The sequence below is a fragment of the Artibeus jamaicensis genome, unplaced genomic scaffold, assembly GCF_021234435.1.
Source record: "Artibeus jamaicensis isolate MK-2021 breed Jamaican fruit bat unplaced genomic scaffold, CSHL_Jam_final contig_519, whole genome shotgun sequence".
Lineage (NCBI taxonomy): Eukaryota > Metazoa > Chordata > Mammalia > Chiroptera > Phyllostomidae > Artibeus > Artibeus jamaicensis.
The window spans coordinates 43,807,353-43,823,709 of NW_026521871.1; the positions used below are offsets into that span (position 1 = coordinate 43,807,353).

General features: G+C 37.1%; 1 protein-coding gene across 2 annotated transcripts in view; it reads left to right on the forward strand.

The window, feature by feature from the left end:
* Window positions 1-16,357, forward strand: part of STT3B (STT3 oligosaccharyltransferase complex catalytic subunit B) — a 95,498-nt gene that overhangs the window by 25,826 nt on the left and 53,315 nt on the right. For both annotated transcript variants that reach the window (XM_037134646.2, XM_053669356.1), the window contains exon 2: window positions 16,093-16,201. In XM_037134646.2, the coding sequence (XP_036990541.1) occupies window positions 16,093-16,201 (109 nt within the window). The remainder of the gene's footprint in view (window positions 1-16,092; window positions 16,202-16,357) is intronic.

The following is a 16,357-nucleotide window of genomic DNA, read 5'->3' on the forward strand; positions in this document are numbered from 1 at the left end:
ATTATGTTGAGTATGCTGTGCCTGTGAAGGCATTTATTCAAGTAGGCTATTCAGTGTATGAATTCAGAATTTCAGAAGAGGAATTTTTGTGCTTGGGAATGGTATGTGGTAGTAAAAGTTCAGGGAATGAAAGAGGAGAGGTAACGGGGAAAAGAGAAAAGTGAAGACTAAGCCTTGACTTTCAGTATACTTGAAGATATCTTTAGCCAAGAGATTTTAGGGGCGTGGGCAAGTGTAAGGGAATCAATGTTTAGATTCACAGCTTCTTTGTGTACTTTTTCTTAAAACTGAGTTCAGGCATCATACTGATTCTCTTTCCCCATCTCTCATTGCAATCATCTATCTCTGATTTTACAAAAGGAAGACATTGCACTCACCTATCTCTGTATGTTGCCCGGAATGGAGGCATAGTTCACAATGTTGGTGTGGAGATACTGTGCTTTCTCTCAGAGAGCAAGTATGATATCTATTATTGCGAGAACTATGTGATTCTGAGAACTTGGGTTTTCAGAAATTTATTTGCTGAATTATAATCTAGAGAGTTTGGACAGAGGTTAGTTTCAGAGACAGAAGTTTAGAGTACAGACCTTAAGATGGTTGGCCTTGGTGAGGTGTTTGGCATCTTGGTTTTCAGATGGTCTTCTTTAGGAAAGAGCCAAGTGTTTATGTAGCTTAGCATAGATTTTCTTATTCTAATAAAACTGACCATGGTTAAACAGAGGTACTTAGGAAGCAAATGTGGAACTCTGAAGTTAGGAACATACATCTTTTCCATAAAGCCAGTACCTTTTTTAAAAAGACAGTGTGCTCTTTCTTCTTGTGTTTTCATGCTACAGTTTTTGCTACTATATTTGAAGAAATAAGAAAAGACTTTTTGTTTTAAATAAAACCTAGATTAATGCTAGAGAGAAAAGAGACAATTGAAGTAGTTAAGTATTAGAATTATGCAATGAAGAAGGTAGGTAAGCTTCAGTTAATTCACTTAGGGTAGAGACTCTACTTTTAGATAGCGTGACGTATTACTTGAATAATCTAAGTGAAATCCAAAATGAGCTACAAATTACACACCCCTGCAGATTTTTTGGCATTTTTTTCCTTAGAGAGGGAGAATGACTTCATAAGATAGGAAAATTAAGTCTCAGTAGATTTTTTCATTTATGAAATTGCTATATGAATAATCTTTTGTCAGTAACAAGACAGGTTAAAGTTTTAAGGAAAATGGGATAAACAGTAAAATGTTATTTTTAAATTTGTTAAAAGGAAAATGACCATACTTGAAATTCCTGTTATTAGAAAATACGTAATAACAAGGGAAAGAGGAAGAGATGCAGAACTAATTGTTAAACTTTAAATCTCCTAAGTAAGCTGTTCAAATCAGAATTCTGATAGATTATGATTAATAACGAAGACCATCTCTTGGAAGATGTTACAACAGTGGACAACAGAATTAACCTGTTAACATATCTGTCTTGCATTATCTTTTCATGGAACTGAGGCTGTGCTTTCTATCAGATAAGTTTTTGATCCATGTATAATATCCATCTTATAAAAGTGAACTGGCTTTTTTTTAGGTCATATAGAAATTCCTAGTTCCTATAAACTGAGTTTTAAAAGAATGAAGGAAAAATTCTGTGAGACAAAATACTTTCCCATCCTTTCTACTTTTCTTTTTGATACACCAAATAAACAGATGATAGTAGACATTATTTTCATGTTATCATTCAGTATTCCCCAAAGTAGTCCTTTAACATTTATGGGGCAGCCTTGTCTATGATTGGAGGACAGACTGGTGTAAAACAAGCCTGTACCCTGTATTGTGTGTTCTCCATCCCAAGTCAAGTCTTTGCCCATCACCATTTATTCTGCCTGTACCTTCCTCCACCCACCTCCCTCTGGCAGTCACCACACTGTTGTCCCTGTCTATGAGATTTTTCTCTTTTTCTTTTTTGCTCAATCCCTCCATACACCCCCATTTGTGCCCCACACATACACACAGCTGTCAGCCTGCTCTCTGAGTCTGTTACTATTTTGCTGGTTCATTAGATTCCTTGTCTTTTTCTGACTAGCTCATTTAATTTACCATAATATTCTTAGGTCCATCCATGCTGTCTTAAACAGTAAGATCTCCCTCTTTTATTTTTTTATGGTCAAGTAGTACTCCATTGTGTGAATATACCACAGGTCTTTTTATCCACTCATCTACTGATGGACACTTGGGCTGCTTCCAAATCATTGCTATTGTAAATAATGCTGCAATGAACATAGGGGTGCATATATTCTTTTGAATTAGTGATTGGGGTTTCCACTGATAAATGCCCAGAAGTGGAATCGTAGGGTCATAAGGCAGTTCCAGTTTTAATTTTTTGAGCTAACTCCACTGCTTTCCACAGTGGCTGCACCAATCTGCATTCCCACCAACAATGCATGAGGATTCCCTTTTCTTCACATCCTCACCAGCATTGATGATAGCCATTCTGACAGGTGTGAGGTGATATCACATTGTGATGCACTTCATCACAATGAAATATGCATTTTAATATACATTTCTCTAATGATTAGTGATGTTGAGCATCTTAGGTCTTTTGGCCATCTGCGTGTCATGTTTGGAGAAGTATCTGTTCCAATCTTTTGCCCCATGTTTTACTTGGATTATCAGGGGGGTTGGCATTGGTAAGTTTTTAATACACTGTAGATATTAACTGCTTATTAGATGTATCATTGGTGAATAGGTTCCTCCCATTCCATGAGTTGTCTTAATTCTATTGGTGGTTTTGTTGTGCAAAAAAACTTTTTAGTTTTTTGATGTAGTCCATTTGTTTATTTTTTCTTTTGTTTCCCTTGCCCAAGGAGATATATTAGAAATAATATTGCTATGAGAAATGTCTGAGATTTCACTGCCTGGGTTTTCTTCTAGGATTTTTATGGTTTTGAATCTTACATTTAAGTCCTTGATCCATTTTGAGTGTATTCTTGTGTATGGTGTAAAAAAGTGGTCTGGTTTTACTTTTTTGCACATATACAATTTTCCAGTACCATTTATTGAGTCAACTATCTTTACCGTGTTACATGTTTTTGCCTCCTTTGTCAAATACTAGTTGATTGTACAGGTATGGATTTATATCTGGGTGCTCTCTGTTTTGTTCCATCAATATATATTGTCTGTTTTAATGCCAGTACCATGCTGTTTCAGTTACTGTGGCTTTGTAGTATGGTTTGATATGAGTGTGATTCCTCCAACTTTGTCCTTCTTTCTCAAGATCTCTGTTGTTTTGGGGGTCTTTTGTGGTTCCATATAAATTTTTTTGAGTATTCTAGTTCTGTGAAATATACCATTGGTATCTTGATAGGAATTGCATTGAATCTATAGATTGCTTTGGGTGGTGTGTACATTTTAGTGATGTTAATTCTTCCTATCCACAAACACAGTAAATGGGTCCACTTATTTTACCTTATTCAGTTTCTTTCTTCAGTATCTTATAGTTTTCCAGTACAGGTCTTTTACATCTTTGTTTAAATTTTTTCCTAGCAATTTTATTCTTTTTGAAGCAGTTATGAACAGGATTGTTTTCTAATTTACCTTTCTGATAGTTCATTGTTGATATATAAAAATCCAACCGACTTCTGGATATTTATTTTTGTATCCTGCTACTTTACTGAATTCGTTTATCAATTCTAATTTTTTGGTGTAATCTGTAAGGTCCTGTATATAGAGTGTCATGTCATCTAGAAATAATGACAGTTTTACTTCTTTCTTTCCACATTGGATGCCTTTTATTTTTTCTTCTTGTTTGATTGCTGTGGTTAGGACTTCTAGTACCACATTAAATAAGAGTGGCAAAAGTGGACTTCCCTGTCTTGTTCCCAATTTTAAGGCAAAAGCTGGTAGGTTTTGCCCCTTGACTATGATGTTTGCTGTAGGTTTGTCATACATAGCTTTTATTATGTTGAGGTTTGCTCTCTCTATTCTGTTTTGCTGAGAGTTATTATCATAAGTGGGTGCTGGGTTTTATCAAATGCTTTTCCGCATCTGTTGATAAGATCCTGTGGTTTTTATCTTTCATTTTGTTTATGTAGTGTGTCACGTTTATTTATTTGTGGATATTGTACCAACCTTGCATTCCGACATAAATCCCACTTGATCATCATCATGTATGATCTTTTTAATGTATTTCTGGACCTGGTTTTTAAATATTTTATTGAGGATTTTAGCATCTGTATTCATCATGGATATGGGCCTATAATTTTTTTTCCTTGTGATGTCTTTATCTGGTTTCAAAATTAGGCTAATAGTGCCGGTCTTGTAAAATGAGTGTGGGATTCTTCTGTCTCTTGAATTTTTTGGAATAGTTTGAGAAGGATAGGTGTCAGTTCTTCTTTGAGTATTTGGTAAAATTCACCTGTGAAGCCATCAGATCTAGGACTTGTTGGGAGTTTTTTGTTTGGTTACTGCTTCAATTTCACTAGCTGTAACCTGTCTATTCAGATTTTCTGATTCAATTTTAGATGATTGTATTTTTCTAGGAGTTTATTCATTTCTTCCAGACCGTCCAATTTGTTAGCATATAGTTGTTCATAATAATTTCTTACAGTTTTTTATACTTCTTTGGTTGTCAGTTATTTCTCTTTCATTTCTGATTTTATTTATTTGGGTCCTCTCTCTTTTTTCTTGATGAGTCTGGTTAAAGGTTTGGTGATCTTGTTTAAATTTTCAAAATACCAGTTCTTGGTTTCCTTGATCTTTTGTATTGTGTTTTTTAGACTCCAAGTTATTTCTGCTCTGATCTTTATTATTTCTTTCTTCTACTCACTTTGGGGGTTTTTTGTTGTTCATTTTCAAGTGGTTTTTTTTTTTTTATGTAAAGTTATATTGGTTTATTTCAGTTTTCTTGTTTCTTCAGACAGGTTCTGTAATGCTCCGGATTGCCCACTTAGGATTGCTTTCACTGTGTCATAGATTTTGGGTTTTGTTCTTTCTTGTTTTCATTTGTTTCAAGGTATTTTTTACTTTGACTTCATTGTTAACTCACTCATTGTTTAGTAACATGTTATTTAGCCTCCATGCCTTTGAGTGTTTTCAGTTTTTTTCTTATGATTTCTAGTTTCATACCATTATGGTCAGGAAAGATGTTTGATAGGATTTCAATCTTAAATTTATTGAGTTTTGTTTTGTGTCCTAACATGTGGTTGATTCTAAAAACTGTTCCATGTGCACTTGAAAAGAATGCATGTTCTGCTTTGGGGTAAAATGCTCTGAAGATATAAATTAAATCCTTCTGATCTAGTATCATTTAAGGCTACCATTTCTTTGTGTTTTCTGTCTGGAAGATCTATTCATTGATGTCAACGGGGTGTTTAAATCTCCTATTAATGACTGTCTTAATGTCCTTTCCTTGTATGTTCATCGGGATTTTCTTTACATATTTAAGTGCTCTTGTTTTGGGTGCCTAAAATGTGTTATCCCAGTAGGATTTCTTTAAAGGATTTATAACCTTTGAAATATTTATGTAAATATACATGCACACATGACCTTTTACATTTTTGGCCTAAATACGACTGTATTATACAAACTAATAAATTTTGCTTCATCTACATAATGGCACCAATATATAGTGTGGGGCAAAAGTAGGTTAATAGTTGTTTGTATGGAAAATAATCAATAATTAGTAATACAGTAATAAACTGTGTTTTGTGTACTCAGAACCGTGAATCTATTTTTGCCACACCCTGTATATATGGTAGCCATTAGTGCTGTTAATCATTCTCCTTTCCTTTTTTCTGAGCACATGGGTGGGGCCATTTCACTAGTACAGGCCAATGAAGTGATGGTGTAAATCAGGGGTCTCCAATCCCCAGTCCATGGACCAGTATATGTCTGTTTAGGAACTGGGCATCTAGATACAGGGATCTTAGGTGCTTTCAGGTTGGTCATAGCATTAAGGCTAACAATATACTGTTTCTTCCACTTAATTTATTTTTATACATTTTCTAATTTTATTTTTTCAGGTACAGTGCCTTTTTTTTTGTAATTTTAGGGGGGGAGGGGAGAAAAAGAAACATCAATTTGTGTTCCACTTGCTGATGCTTTCATTGGTGGATTCTTGTATGCACCCTGACCTGGCATCAAACCTGCAACCTTGACGTGTACAAATAACACTAGTTAACTGAGCTACCTGGCCAGGGCCAGTGCCAGTGCCATATATTTATAGAGAACTAGAAACGTTATTAAACTTAGAAAACTGTTTTCCACCTCAAAGATTTCTTCTCAAAGATAGAAAAGGAGCAGGTTAATTTTAGGGTTGAGGCATAATCATTTTTTTGCCTCAAATGCAAGAAATTTTTGCAAGAAAATGCAAAATTTTGCATTTTCTTGCTCTTTAAGGTCAAGGGTATGTTGTGATATTTTGCTTCAGTACATAGTCATGATATTTCATTGTTGCTTTGAATGTACATTAGGTGTTTCAATATAATGTAAGATGAAATAATCTAAACTAAATGTGTCAAGTGGCTAAGTCTCCAACAAAATTCTTAGAAGTAAAACAGCAGAGGCAGCCCTAGTTTACAAATGTGTTGGTACTTTTTTTCTTTTTCTGAGGAAACAGTATAGTTTAGTTATATGTTGATACTAGAACCTAGGAAATAAAACCATTTTTAAATAAATAGGATTCTATCATTTAATCTTGTCTTGCTTCTTTAAGAGGTAGTCTCTTCCTCCTAAATCAAGCATATAAACTTTTCTTAGCTTTCGAAGGGTTTGTTGGGATGAAGAAGATACAAACTATGGCATTTACAAGGATTTTTTTAAAGGCGTGTATAACTTGCAGGAAGCAAGTTCTTTACAGAGAAAGGCAGTTAAAATGGGTAGTGCCTTTGACTAGCCAGATGATACTTTTAGGTCTTGCTAATATATGTTGCAGGGAAAGGTGGGTTTCCGAGACATCTTTTAACTTGTAATATGGCTATTTTCTTCCTTTATGAAATTAAAAAAATCAAATTTTACTTTCATCCCCAGTTTCTCTATACATCTTTAACCAGTCAGTTTGCTTTTCATATTTTTATGCACCTTTCAGAAATGAAAAACATCTAAATGAAAATTATCTTGACTGTCTTAATAAGTCATTCTACCCACATTATTGGAATTGCAGCTCTAGGGATTGGGTCAAGAGAATTGCAGGGAGACATTCATTTTTTTAAAAGCTATTATGAAAAAGTCAAAGCAAAAGTAGAGGAGACCACAGTCAACCTCGTATCTACCATCTATCTGTACTTAATAATTATCTTTGTCACACCTGTTTCAAAAAGTTTTAGTAAAAGTAAAAATATTGAATGTTGTTCTATTAATAAGAGAGACATGTAAAACCTAATAATGTTCTTAGGCTATTTTAGGATAGCTGTAATTTTACCACTTGTGTTTCTCTTTTATCATACTTTTATTGGTGACTCCTAACCTTTAATACATCATTTCTCAGTCTGCCTAGTTTTATTTGGGGAAAAACTGTAACTTGTATGCATGAGAATACATGTGTGTGTGAAATTTTTCATAATGAAATTTATATAAATATTAGGTTATTAGTGTTTATAATTATGTAAATCATATATATGTGTGTATATTTAAATTTTATTACAATTATATATGGGGGGGGGTTGTCCAGAAAGTATCTAGCCACATACTATTAAAAAATAGAGACTTACTAAACAAGGTACAAGATACAAGAAATATTGTACATAGGACAATGGCACCTCAGTCCCTTTCAAAGTAGGTATTTTGGGACCTCACACATTTCTCTCAGTGTCTTTCACTGTTCAAAACACTCAGCAAAATCCTTTGTTAGCATCACCATCAGCTGCCCTCTCATATTTTCCTGAATCTCATCAGCAGTCTGAAATCTCTTTCCTTTCAAAGGTAATTTTAGTTTTGGGAAAAGCCAGAAGTCACAGGGCACCAAATCTAGGCTCTAGTAGGAGGAGTCACCTGGTTGATTTGATGTTTCACAAAAAAACTCTGCACGAGATGTGATGAATTAGTGGGCTTTTTGTGATAAAGTTGCTGATTACCAGTTGCCCCTAGCTGTGACCATTTTCATTGTATTGCATCCCTCAATCGACAAAGAACATTGAGGTGTAGAACTCTATTAATTGTTTGGCCTGTAGAGGTGTACTTCATGATGGACAACACCTTCCCAATCAAAAACACATTTAACATAGTTTTGATCTTACTGTGACTTTGCTGCACCTTCTTCAGGCATGGAGAACCAGGCAACTATCTTCTTTGCGACTACTGAGCCTTTATTTCAGGATCATAGCCATAGACCCACGATTCATCTCTGATTATGACCTTCTTGAGGAAATCAGGTTCATTGGTAGCAGTTTGAATCAAGTCATTAGCAATTGCCGTATAATATTCCATATGCTCTAGTAGGAGGAGCCGCAGAACAAATATTGCCATGATGCATTTCATGCCAAGATCCTGTGTCAAAATCTCAGACACAAGTAGTTTTTGGAGTCCCTAGATCAATTCTTGCATTGTCAGCCGCTGATCTTTGTTGATTGCAGCCTGTACACATTTAACATTCTTAGGTATTTTGCTTGTTGCATACCTTCCAGAATGTAGATCACTTTCAACGGATTCTTGGCTACCTCTGAAGCGTTTCTGCCACACTTTTATTTGCCCTGCATTTATTTTTATTTATTTTATTTTATTTTTTTATTGATTATGCTGTTACAGTTGTTCTATTCCCCCTTTATTCCCCTCCACCCTACCCCCCATCCCCACCATCACCCCCCCTTTAGTTTATGACCATGTGTCTCAAGTCCTTTAGATTCTATATTTCCCATGCTATTCTTGCCCCCCCTCCCATCTATTTTCTATCTACTGTCTATGCTACTTATTTTCTGTACCTTCTCCCCCCTTCTCCTCCTCCCACTCCCCTGTTGCTAACCCTCCTTGAGATCTTCATTTCTATGTTTCCACTCCTGATCTAGCTGTCCTTTTAGTTTGCTTTCGTTTTAGGTGTGGTTGTTAATAACTGTGAGTTTGTTGTCCTTTCACTGTTCATGTTTTTTAACTTCTTTTTCTTAGATAAGTCCCTTTAAGGTTTCATATAATAAGGGCTTGGTGATGATGAACTCCTTGAATTTGATCTTATCTGAGAAGCACCTTATCTGTCCTTCCATTTTAAATGAAAGTTTTGCTGGATAGAGCAATCTTGGTTGTAGGTCTTTAGATTTCATGACTTGGAATACCTCTTTCCAGCCCCTTCTTGCCTGTAAGGTCTCTTTTGAGAAATCCGCTGACAGTCTGATGGAGACTCCTTTGTAGGTGACTGTCCCCTTAGCTCTTGCTGCTTCTAGGATTCTCTCCTTCATTTTAATCTTGGCTAATGTAATTACGATGTGCCTTGGTGTGTTCCTTCTTGGGTCCAACTTCTTTGGTACTCTCTGAGCTTCCTGGATTTCCTGGAAGTCTATTTCCTTTGCTAGATTGGGGAAATTCTCCTTTATTATTTGTTCAAATAAGTTTTCCACTGGTGGCTGTGCCTTTCCCCTTCTGGTACCCCTATAATTTGGATGTTGGAGCGTTTAAAGATGTCCTGGAGGTTCCTAAGACTCTCCTCATTTCTTTGAATTCTTGCTTCTTGACTCTTTTCTGTTTGGCCATTATTTGCTTTCTTCTGGTCCACTCCGTTGATTTGAGTCCCAGTTTCCTTTTCATTGCTATTGGTGTCCTGTGTAATTCCATTCATTTCAATTAGTTTCGCCTTCATATATTTGTCTAATTTGTCCGTATAATCAACCAGTTCTGTGAGGATCCTGATCACCAATGTTTTAAACTGTGCGTCTGTGAGTTTTGCTATTTCTTCATCGCTTAGATTTATTGGCTCTGGGGCTCTGAGATCCTTCTGCGCCATTCTTGGTCTGTTTCGGCCCTTTAAGTGTGGGAAGCGGCGCCTTGGATTCCCAGGTCGCTGGGTTGTGACGCTGTATGTGGAGGCGGGGTCAGAGCAGGGAAATGGCGGCGCCCTCCACTGCCGCTTGCCGTGGGGACCTGCCGCCCGGTCCAACCGCCCACTCCCTCGCCTGTCCACCCGCGCACAATGTACGACCTCAGCCAACACGCAGCCCCAGGCCCGGCTGTCTCCCCCGAGGTTGCTCGCCTGGTTGCTCGCTGGGTCGCTCACTAGGTCTGACCCTGCGCCTGGATTCCACAGACCTGAGTGTGTCTGGCCGAGTCCTTCTGTGCAACCCTGCTCCGCCAGCCGCTGGTTTCGCCCCTTACCGGTCAGGCTGAAGAATTTGTTGTTAACGGACTTCCGAAAAGTTCAATTTTCCGTGTTCTGGCTGTGTTTTCTGTTGCTAATATTTAGTTTTCTCTAATCTTGGTTGTGTGAGAAGGCACGGTACATCCACCTATGCCTCCATCTTGGCGGAAGTCCCCGCCCTGCATTTATTGCATTGTCTCAGAAAGCCTCCTGAATCACCTGAATAGTTTCTATGGAGGAATATTCAAGCTTAGTGCAAAATTTGATACAGACTCATTGCTCTACTTGCTCAGTCATTTTGAATGCCGTGGCCACACAGTACACATACTCACTTGGCTTCTACTGACCCCACTGACTGGTACAGTGAAGTCATCATTGTTCAAGCATGTGCATACAGTGGCTGAACATTTTCCAGACAGATCTTGTATATATAAACTACCTATACACGGTAAAGGAAAATATGGAAAACGTCAAACATACACAAAGTAGAGCTAATACCATAGTGAACCTCCATATATAGATTACCCAACTTAAGCAGGTATCAGTTTATGGTCCATTTTGTTTCACCTGTTAAAGTGTTTTTTAAACATGTAAATTGGACAAGCCAAAATTGAAGTCTGCTTTTGTGTACACAGTTGCTTGACTTTAATGAAGAGGGAACAGAAGACAAAATTTTAAGTTAGTGTTACTACTCATTACTAAAATGAGAATTAACTAAATATTAGTTGAGCCTCATGAAAAGTGTCACAAACTAGGATAACTTCCATTGATACAAAAATCTCTAAGATATTATATTATGAGGTAAATTAGAGGTTCCAATGTGATGTTTTCAAAGCCCAAATTAAAGTGGAGCGGGAAGGGAAGGATGGAATATTACAGGAGGCTTTTTCAAGAATGAAGTTCAGGTTTTAGAGGACTGCATGAAGAAGGCAGAGTAAAATGCATGGCTATGGTAATTTTGATGTAGATAGAACAAAGAGCTGAGAAAGAACATGCTAAAGTTGCTCAGAAAGAAGGTACAACTAAAGATTGATACGGAATATTCGTATTTGTTTGCAATGTGAATATGGCAGTTGTTTGCCACAGTGATTTTCAACCTTTTTCATTTCATGGCAAAGAAATTAATTACCGTATTTTGCCATGTATAATGCGAGTCCACGTTTTTGGCCCAAACTTTCAGGGGCAAAAAATCTTTCAATTCTTTAATTCCGTTAGTTATTTGTATTTAGGAACAAAACTGATTACCATATTCCAGAGTTTTATTTTGTATACAGATATCGTTATTGCTTTCTAGACTTACACTTTTAACACATAAGAGTAAATAAAAGAATTGAAAACATATATATATGATATATATACATGGAATTAGTACTACCTATAGATAATATACATCCTTATTTTTCCCTAAAACATTTGGGCAAAAAGTGTGCATTACACACTGCAAAGTATGGTACTAAAGTTCTGCTACACAACAAAATATATATATATTGTCAATATGGCAAGATAGATATAGTTTTATTTTTTAATATATTTTAATTTTATTAATTATGCCATTACATTTGTTCTATTCCCCCCTCCGTTCCCCTCCACCCTGCACACCCCTCCCCCACCATCCCCCCCTTTAGTTCATGAACACGTGTCTCAAGTTCTTTAGATTCTGTTATTTCCCCTACTATTCTTACCCTCCCCCTATCTATTTTCTATCTACTGTCTATGCTACTTATTTTCTGTACCTTCTCCCCCCTTCTCCATCTCCTACTCCCCTGTTGCTAACCCTCCCCATGATCTTCATTTCTATGGTTCACTCCTGATCTAGCTGTCCTGTTAATTTGCTTTTGTTTTAGGTGTGGTTGTTGATAACTGTGAGTTTGCTGTCCTTTCACTGTTCATCTTTTTTATCTTCTTTTTCTTAGGTAAATCCCTTTAACATTTCATATAATAAGGGCTTGGTGATGATGAACTCCTTGAATTTGGTCTTATCTGAGAAGCACTTTATCTGTCCTTCCATTCTAAATGAAAACTTTGCTGGATAGAGCAGTCTTGGTTGTAGGTCTTTGGTTTTCATGACTTGGAATACTTCTTTCTAGCCCCTTCTTGCCTGTAAGGTCTCTTTTGAGAAATCAGCTGACAGTCTGATGGGAACTCCTTTGTAGGTGACTGTCCCCTTAACTCTTGCTGCTTCTAGGATTCTCTCCTTCATTTTGATCTTGGCTAATGTAATGATGATGTGCCTTGGTATGTTCCTTCTTGGGTCCAACTTCTTTGGGACTCTCTGAGCTTCCTGGATTTCCTGGAAGTTTATTTCCTTTGCCAGAATGAGGAAGTTCTCCTTTATTATTTGTTCAAATAGGGTTTCCATTTGTGACTGTTTCTCTTCCTCTTCTGGTACCCCTATAATTCAGATGTTGGAGCATTTAAAGATGTCCTGGAGGTTCCTAAGCCTCTCCTCATTTTTTTGAATTCTTGTTTCTTCATATTTTTCTGTTTGGTCATTTTTTCCTTCCTTCTGGTCCACTCCCTTGATTTGAGTCCGAGTTTTATTTCCATTACTATTGGTTTCCTTTGCATTTCCCTTCATTTCAATTAGTTTAGCCTTCATATGTTCCTCTAATTTGTGACTAAAATCAACCAGTTCTGTGAGCATCCTAATCACCAGTGTTTTGAACTGTGCATCTGAAAGTTTGGCTATTTCCTCATCGCTTAGATTTATCGGCTCTGGGGCTCTGAGTTGTTCTTGAGCCATGTTTTGATCTGTTCATGCCTGTTATGTATGAGGAGCAGACCCTTAGTTGTTCACCAGGGCAGGGCCACCCCAGGTTGCTGGTTTGTGATGCTGTATGTAGGGCGGGGTCAGAGAAGGAGCAATGGCAGTCCTCTCCACTCACCCCCTGCCTGTTTATCTGAGTGCAAATGTGCGAGCCCGCCGCCCTGCACCGCACTGTCTCAATGCTGGCCTCTTCACTGGTTTATCTGCGCGCAAATGCTCGACTGACCGGACCGCAGACAGCCAGCCCCACCTCTTCCCTGTGTCCGCCCATAGCTAGCCCGCACCTGGGATCCGGGGCCCTTGGCTGCCTGCGCACTGCCCGGGTCTGCCAGGTCGGGGGATATTTTTTGCCCCTCCCGCTCCACTGCTGGCTTCGCCCCCTCACTGGTTTAGCTGAGTGGTTTGTTGTTTTGGGACTCTGTATTGTCGATTTTCTGTGTGGTTTGGTTGCGTTTATTGTTGTTAAAACTTTGTTGTTTTTAGGTTTGGTTGTGCGAGGACGCAAAGTGTTTCCACCTACGCCTCCATCTTGGTGGAAGTCAATAGATATAGTTTTAATTAACACCAGTGGTTATTGTTTTGTTGACTGTATCATACTTTATTTGACAATCTAAGGAAAAAAAGGTCAGTGCCTCTCATTGTATAGTCAGGTGTTTCATGTTTTAAAAATTTATTTTGGCACACTGCTTGAAAATTGCTGGTTTACTGTAATGGAAGAGAGTAGTTGTATGGCCAATTCAAATGCCTTTTATATTTGTTTTGGGTTGTATTTCTCCCCAGTTATAAACTTTTTTTCTGGGTTCTTAAGTTATTGAGATGTAATTAACATATAACAATGTATTAGTTTTAGGTGCACAGCATAATGATTTCACAGACGTATATGTTGCAAAATGATATCAAAAGTTGGTTAACATCAATTACCAAACGGAGTCATAAATTATTTTCTCTTATGATGTGAATTTTTAAGATCTCTTAGCAACTTTCATATATACAGTGCAGTGTTTTTAACTGTAGTCACCATTACAGTCCCAGGACTTAATTATTTTATAATTGGAAGTTTGTATCTTTTGATCCCCTTTACCCATTTTGCCCACTGCCTGTCCCCTGCCAACACTTATTCCATGTCTTGGCTATACTGCACTGTACATAGGAGAGAGCCAATGAACATTGTGGAGCCCTCCTTTGTGAAAGCTGTAAGGACTCTGTGGCTGTCATGGGGACTGTTAGGTCCTCAGTGGCAAAGCGTGCGTAGGGACCTCCACAGCAAAAGCCATTGGGAGCTACAGTGGCACCTACCAATATGGCTGATACTGATGGCCTCCTCTCTTCTTTGTTTTTACCTGTCTCCAGATGTCTCAGCTGAGCCTATTTCCCTAGCAAACATTTCTGCATGGTGATTCTCCATTTTTTGCTTTATTGTGCTGCAATAAGGTCTTTTATGTTCTCTTGAGTCTTCCTAGGGATATTTTCCTTCAATGACAGCTGTCTGTTTCTTGTGGGTTTTTGGTGTGTGTATGTGTGGTTTTGTTTTTTGTGGGTGTGATGAAGACTGCTGGCTCCAATTATGCCATCTTGCTGACATCATTTCTCAAAATACTCTATCTTGTTTTTATTTGCTTTTCATTTTTTAACATTTTACTATTTAACCTATCTTTTGTTTTATCTTGATGACCATTTTTGCCACTGGAAAATGTATGGTTTTTTTAATCATGTTTTCATTTTATAATAGTAGCAGTTGCCATCAAGTGCTTTAGAAATACATTGTTTACTCATCATAGCTACCTTATGACATAGGTATGATTGTTATCCCTCTTTTACAGATGAAGAAACTAGAGCAGAGAGAACATAAGTTGTTTGCCCAACCAAGGTCACAAAGCTAGTAAAGTGTAGAACTGAGATATTCAAACCCAGGCAGTATGACTCTGACATCTCTGCTCTTAACTTGTAGGTTATACTTTCTCTTTGGACCACTGTGGATTATTTTAGCCTTTTGACAATATTCTTATTTCTGTTTCCCATGGTATTAGTTGTATTCCATTAGTTGATTTTGATGCTTAGCTTTTATGTTGCTCACTTTTCTCAGATGTTTGATTTTTTTTAAGTGTGTGCTGGGTTTTATTTGTTTTGTTTTGTTTTTCATTTGATCAATCTTTCTATAAATGCAGCAATGTTTACACCTAGTGATTGTGGGAAGGAGAGTCATGACCGTTGCTCGAAAGGATATATCATACTGATATTGGATGTGTGGATTTCCTATTCATCTTCTTTCTTTCCATCACTGTTCTGCTTTTTTACTTACTTGGCAACCTGTAGTGCAGATACTTCTGGTGCCCATTTCCTTGCTTGGCAGGGGTAGAGGAAGGGGATCCACCTGCCTGGATGGTAATGCCATTACTCTGAGGATTTCTGAAGGATTCTTTCCTGTCCCCCATAGCTGCTTTGAATCAAACATGATCTGCAGTTTCCTTCTGCTTGCAGTTTGGGCTGCAGTTTCTTCCATTTTATTTCTTCCCATTTGTCTTGTCTCCCACTGCTGTTATACTATTATAGTTTATTAGTATGGCTTTAATGCTATTGTGATATAGTCTTCAGCCTGTAATTTTTAGGTTGTAGGATCGGAGTTGACTACCAAATGTGCTATTTTCATTTTGATGTCATCTTCTGCCGGTGCTTCTTAATCTTTTGAGAGCCATTGACTTCTTTGACCTTTTGGTGAATTTTATGTACTTTTACCTTGTTTTTTAAATTTCAAAGCAGCTGTCTACCATTTATACCCCAAGCAATGGCCAAATGATAATTTGAGCATTAGTAGTTTTGTAGGCATTGAGCATAACTAGGTTTGTGGTCATTGGGGTAGGGAGTACTTTGCTTTTAGTTAAATTAGAGGAATGAGTCTATTTCTTGGAAAATAATTTGTTATTCAGGCTTGAGGAAAATTGCTATAAAAGATATATTTATATAGTCATAGTGTTAAATATTAGAGACAGTTATATTTGAAGTATAACATCAGAAAGCTGTTTCTAGTAAGCAGTTTTATAACATTTCTTTTTTTTTTCTTGTTTTCTCTAGGTTTAACTATAGATCAACACATCATCTTGCGTCTCATGGGTTCTATGAATTTTTAAATTGGTTTGATGAGAGAGCATGGTATCCACTAGGAAGAATAGTAGGTGGTACTGTAAGTATATTTGCAGTTATGTTTTTATCATAAAATTTTACAGTTTTTTTGTGTAAATCATAAACTTTTAAGATGATTCTTTATAACTTTGTATTGTTAACTTACACACTTTTCTGTGGCTGATTATTTAATATTTAATTTTCTAAATATCTTTTC